Here is a 6,512-nt window from a genome sequence, read left to right as displayed (position 1 = left end):
CTGCCTCCCAAGTGCTGGGATTAAAGGCGTGCACCACCACGCCCAGCTAGGAATTAAGATTTTTATCCTGAACACAGTGAGATCAGGTAAGGTACTTTTTAAAAAAAATTTTTAAAAACAGGGTCTCACTATGTAGTCCTGGCTGGCTTGGATCTCACTGTGTAGACCAGGCTGGCCTCAAATTTAAAGAGCTCCACCTGTCTCTGCCTTCTGAGTACTGGGATTAAAGGCATGTGCCACCAAGCATGCCCAGTCAATTTTTATTGTACAATTTCTATTTGTGGTGGAGGGGCACATGTGCTACAGTAAACATGTGGAAGTCAGAGGACTATCTGGAGTCTATTTTCTCCTTCCACCATGTGAGGCCTGGGGATTGAACTCAGGTCATCAGCCTTGGTGGCAAGTGCCTTTACCAGCTGAGCCATCTCACTGGCCCAAGATATTTTTGGTAGGAAAGGATCTCGTTCAAATAATTATAGAAGGCTCCTGGATTATTAATAGCTTGACTTGTTAGTTTTCAACTTTATGAGGGCATGAAGGCCATATACATTCGGTAGAAACTTTCAAATTTGTTTTCAAACAAACTACAGTAATATACTGTATATCGTATAGTAATATATGATCCTGTATTGCAATGCTCAAGAGTGGCAGTGAGTTCCAGTGCCTACTCAGCCACATTGATCACAAGGGTACCAACTGATAATACTCTAGGGTATACTGTGATGTTTAGTAGCTTAAGCATATAAATGCATTTTTGACTTATGATATTTTTAACTTATGGTGGGTCTATTGGGAAATAACCCAATAGGTCATTTAGAAAGATCACTTGGTGACAGTGAGGAATCAGTTGTTCTAGCGGTATGGGTTTTACCCAGATGCAAGAAAGTTACTCAGATGAGGAAACTCTGAAGCAAAGCAACATCAATGATAATGTAATAGAGGCCATGTTTAACAGATACTTAAGTTTGATCAATGGAACTTGATTGAGTAGATTTGGAAAAGTTTAGTGTGGTTCTTAGATTTGGAAATGGCTTAATTGGATTAACGAGAGATTTAGTGAGGTGGGAAGTTTTGGATGAAAATAGTTATGTTAGTGAGTTCCATCATGGGCATTTTATTTACAACTGTACCCATAAGAATGGCTTCTGAAATGGATGCAGAGAAGCAATGGCCGAAGAAGAAATTCTCTCTTTTTCATGAAAGGAGCGAGAGGTTGACAGACTTGGGCTGATCTGGTGTTTCTGTGCATGCCATCAAGGACTCAGGCTCTTTTAATTTTTCTGCCCTATCAAAATAAAGGCTATTTCATGAGCCTATGTTGTAGCCATCACATCTCTGTGACTGGCAGCAGACAGGAGAAAGGTGAGAAAGGCAGGAAAGCATTACTCCTTCACGCAGCTTTTCTGAAGCGTGCATGACAGTAGGTCTTGATTCACATGAGCACTTCCAGTACAAAACGATCTGGGCTTATTGTAACCCCAAATAAAATTGGAATTCTTTTACCCACAAGCGAGATAGAAATCAGAAGACCTTAGTGCAAAGATGGTGAGAATTTGTAGCTCTTTGGATAAAATCTAGTCATCCCAGGACTTAATGAAAGAAGATAAAACTGTTCAGAAGTTATAGTGAAAAAGAGCCAAGTATTCCTAACCTGTTCTTAAATAAATCTTTTATTGAAGTACAAAGCATGCAATTATAGATAATTGTATACCTTGATCAATTTCACAAGTAATCACACTTCGGTCTACCCAGCAGTAGCCAAAAAACATTGCCTTGCTAACATGCTTTTAAGCTCTATTCTTTTCTGTTTCAGGAGGAAGAAGGACATGCTTTCTTCAGATGCGCTATTACCTTTCTCTCTTATACTGCCACCTCTATAGCTATAATTTAAATGATGCGCAAGGATTATGTGATTACCTAGTAAGGGAAATACTGACATGTTCCCAGTTACCGATAAAAGAAAGTAAAGATCATTCAGGTATGGTTTATAATTCAGTATATTTTATTTGTTTATTCATTTATTTTATTTTATTTTATTTGAGACAGAGTCTTACTGTGTAGTTCTTGCTTTCTTGGTATTCATTATGTAGGCAGCCCCAGGCTGACCTCAGACACATGGCAGTCCTCCTGCCTCAGCCTCCTGAGTGCTGGGATTGTGGCTATGTGCCATCACCCTAGCTTAATATTTTTAATTTGTATTTATGGGTTTAGACAAATTGCTTTCATATGTAGTTGTCCTGCCTCTATAGCGACTAAGTTATGCAGTGTTGGATTTTGGACTGTCAGCTTCTCAATGCTTATAACATAACAATTTTTTGAGATACTTCCAAGAAACTTATTAGAGTTACTTTTCTCAAGGAGTCAAAGAAGGAAGTATGTCACGTTTCTTATTTTCATTGTCTTTATTCTTTGTTTTTTGAGTTTTTTGTGTATTTGGGATGTTAACCCTCTGTCAGATGACTAGGTAGCAAAGGTTCTTTCCTACTCTGGGCTTCCTCTTCACTTGATTGCGTGTTACCTTTACTTTTTTAGGATTTTTTGTTGTTGTTGTTTGTTTGTTTTTTTTGTCTTTGAGACAGGGTCTCCCTGTAGCCCTAGCTGTCCTGGAACTTGCTATGTAGATCAGGCTGGCCTTGAACTTATAGAGATCCGCCTACCTCTGCCTCCCAAGTGCTGGGACACAGGCGTGTGCCACCATGCCCGGCTTTTTTAGGTTTTAAAAAAATTTTTTTTTATTGAATTTTTGTGTATTTCATACAGAACATCTCAATCAGTCTTAATCATCTTTATACCCCCTTCCCCGCTCACACCATCCCATAGCCCCCTCCCCCCCGGAATTCATACATTCTTTTATTTGTGTTAAGACCTATTGTGTCAAGTTAGTGTCCATCTAGAGTCCTTCACTTTAGGAAGATCAGCTCTTCCTCACCTAGCAGTAATCAGTTGCCAATATTTCTTCAGCTAAGATTAGGGTCTGCTGTCCATTTCCCAGTTCTATGCTGGGTTTTTGTCTGCTTGAGTTTGCATGGGTCTTGTACATGCTGAACCATTACTATAGGTTCATATGAGCAGGATCCCAGGAACTTGTAGAACCCTATTTCCATATGATCATGTGCTTCCTCCCTGGCTCTTAAAATCTTTCCGCCTCCACTTTCACAATGGTCTCTGAGCCCTCAGTGAGTGAAGTTTGGTGCATGCCTTTAATCCCAGCACTCGGGAGGCAGAGGCAGGTGGATCTCTGTGAGTTCAAGGCCAGCCTGGTCTACATAGTGAGTTCTAGGACAGCTGGAGCTACAGGGAGACCCTGCCTCAAAAAGACCCCCCCCCAAAAAAAAGGAACCCTGTCTAAGGACCAGCATTTTGTAGACTTTTAATCTCTATGCTTTGGCCATTTGTGACCTTTTGTGTTCTGGTCCTCTGTTGCATGAGGGAGTTTCATTAATGAGAATTGAGAAATCATTAGTGTCCTCTTTACCCCTTGTTCTGTGCTCCCTGAGCCTTAGGTGTAGAGGTTGCATTGTAGATGTGCCACTTGGGCAATTCACAGATGTCTATGTGTGACCAGTTATGGTACTCTGTCTGGTGCAAGAGAAGCTTCTTTGATGAGTGGTGACTGGCATATTTTTCTGTAAATATAAAGATACATATTTTGCACATAGTAAGAAATTATAATAGTCTAGGGATGTGACTGTCTTAGGGTTTTCTCTAAGATCTATAACCTCTCCAGTCATGTGTATGTGGCTTTGTTTACAGTACCACACATTAGTTTCCTCCCATTGACTGAGCTTTTAGTCCAATTAGGTAGCTGCTTGCCCTCAAGATAAAAGTGCCACTCTACACCAATGTCATGCTGTGCCAGTCATTGATGTGGTTATTTGGTCTTAAAGCTGGTGTTGGGGGACTGGAAAGATGGCTCAGCAGTTAAGAACACTGGTCGTTCTTGCAGAAGACACGCAGCACCCACATGGCAGCTAACAGCTGTCCGTAACTCCAGTCCCAAGGGACCCGACAGCCTCTTCTGACCTCCGCGGGCATTGCATGACATGGGTACACTTACCTACATGCAGGCAATATATGCATACACATTAAAAAAAAAAAAAGCTGGTGTTGGGCCATCAATTGATGGTCTCCCTTAGCACCTTGAATAGCGCTCTCCAAAGCTATGGGAGCTAGCCTTCAGGGGAGGTGGCTTCCAGGTCAGTTTCAGCTCCATTGCTCCACATCCTGTGTCCAGAGTATGTTCTCTATAGCAGTAGGGTCTTAACCTTCCAGTGGCAATAGCCTGAGTAATTTTAGGAATCTCTTGGACCACCCTGACCAACAACTCAAAGGAAGGTTTCTCCTATCTGGCACTGTTTCTTGTTATGTAGCCTTTAGCTATACACATGAACTCATGTACAGATATTTTCTGTGTAATTTGTTACTAAATTGTTGAACTACTATGATTCCCTCTGGTTTTTTATACTAGCTAGGCATTATTTATCTCTCCTCTTTCTCTCCCTCCCTGTCTAACTCTTCTACCATGGCTTCCCCATTTAAAGTGTTCCCATTTTCCCCATTTCTCCCTTGATAATACCAGTCTCCTATGTTCCCACCCCTCTTGAGCTCCTTTCCCTTTATCCCCAAAGTTCCTTGTATAATTCTCCCTCCCCCCTTGCATTTTAGTTTTATGAGTTCTGATTGTCAATTTTTGGCCTTAATTCCTGGGTGAATGAATTCCTATGAATTCAGAAAGTTCTTTTCTGCACCTATATCTTGTAGGATACTACTCATGTTTTCTTCTAGCAGTTTCAGTGGTTCATGTTTCATATTGAGATCTCTGATCTATTTGGAGTTGATTTTTTGTGCAGGGTGATAGATAGTGATCTAATTTTATTCTTCGACATGTAGACATTTTATTTTCCTAGCACCGTTTATTGAAGATGCTGTCTTTTCCTGCAGTGTGTATTTTTGGCATCTCTGTCAAATATCATATGGTTGTAATTATGTGTGCTTAGGTTTGGATCTTCTATCTTGTTCCATTGATCTACTTGTTTGATTTTTGTTTTGTTTTGATTATTTGTTTCTTTTGCGGGGCAATGTCTCACTACATAGCCCTGACTATTCTGGAACTCGCAGAGATCCACTAACCTCTGACTCCTGAGTGCTGGGATTAAGGATGTACACCCCTGCATGCCCAACTTTTATCTGTTTTTGTGCCAGAGCCATGCTGCTTTTATTACTATAGCTCTGTAATATAGCTTGAAATCTGATATACTAATCCCACCAATGTTACTCTTTTTGCTCAGGATTGCTTTGACTATCGAGTTGTTTGTGCTTCTTTATGAACTTGAAGATGTTTTGTCTATTCCTGTGAAGAATGCCATGGAAATATTGAGAGTACATTGACTCTATAATAAATTGCTTTGGTAGAATGGTCATCTTCATAGTATTAATCAAAATGGGAGGTCTTTTCATCCGCTAGTGTCTTTCTCAATCTCCTTCTTCAGAGATTTAAAGTTTTCATTGTAGAAAACTTTCACCTCCTTGGTTAGGTTTATTCCTAGATTTTGTTCCCCCTTGAGGCTGTTGTGAATGGGAATGCTTCCATAATCCCTTTGTTTTTTAAAAAAATATTTTATTTATTATTTTTATTTTTTATGTGTATGAATGTATTGCCTGCATGTAGCTAAGTGCACCCATGTCGTGCAATGCCCACAAGGACAGAAGAGGCCATCGGAGCCCCTGGAACTGGAGTTATGGACAGTTGTTAGCTGCCATGTGGGTGCTGGGATTTGAACCCAGGTCTTCTGCAAGAACAACCAGTGTTCTTAGCCGCTGAGCCATCTCTCCAGCCCCCCATGATCTCTTTCTTAGCATGTTTGTTATTACTCTATCGAAAGGCTACTGATTTTTGTACATTGATTTTGTGTCTTGCCACTTTGCTGAAAATGTTGATAATTTTTTTTCTTTTTTTGGGTGGGTCTTTTGAGACAGGTCTCCCTGTAGTCACAGTTGGCCTGGATTTGCTATGAGAGACCAGACTGGCCCTGAACTCACAGAGATCCACCTGCCTCTGCCTCCCAAGTTCTGGGATTAAAGGCATGTGCCACCACGCCTAGCATCTTTTCTTGTTTTTGCATTTTATTTATTTATTATAATGTGTATGAGTGTTTTGCCTACATGTATGTAGGTGCACCTGTTTTGTGCAGTGCTGGCAGAGGCCAGAAGAGGGCATCAGATCCCCTGGAACTGGAGTTGCAGGCAGTTGTTAGCTGTTGTGTGGATTTTGGGAACCAAACCTGGGTCCTCTGCAAGAGCAGCCAGTGCTCTTAACCAGTGAATGATCTCTCCAGGACCTTGTTTTTATTTTCAAAAATCCAGCTCTTAAAGCAGAGGCAGGTGGATCTTTGTGAGTTTGAGTCCAGACTGGTCTACATAGTGAGTTCCAGGAAAGCTGGGGCTACAGGGAGACCCTGTCTCAAAAAGTCCAAAAAAAAAAAAAATCCAGCTCTTAGATTCATCGATTCTTT

General features: G+C 40.8%; 1 protein-coding gene across 1 annotated transcript in view; it reads left to right on the top strand.

Moving 5' to 3' along the window:
• Cplane1 (ciliogenesis and planar polarity effector 1) overlaps nucleotides 1-6,512 on the top strand; it is a 135,699-nt gene that overhangs the window by 21,792 nt on the left and 107,395 nt on the right. Inside the window, exon 15 of the mRNA XM_029567798.1 lies at nucleotides 1,814-1,978. Coding sequence (XP_029423658.1) covers nucleotides 1,814-1,978 — 165 coding nt within the window. The remainder of the gene's footprint in view (nucleotides 1-1,813; nucleotides 1,979-6,512) is intronic.

This window comes from Nannospalax galili, unplaced genomic scaffold (genome assembly GCF_000622305.1).
Source record: "Nannospalax galili isolate Female #2095 unplaced genomic scaffold, S.galili_v1.0 scaffold139, whole genome shotgun sequence".
Lineage (NCBI taxonomy): Eukaryota > Metazoa > Chordata > Mammalia > Rodentia > Spalacidae > Nannospalax > Nannospalax galili.
The sequence above is the reverse complement of the archived record's forward strand: the minus strand, read 5'-3'. Positions and strand labels throughout refer to the sequence as shown.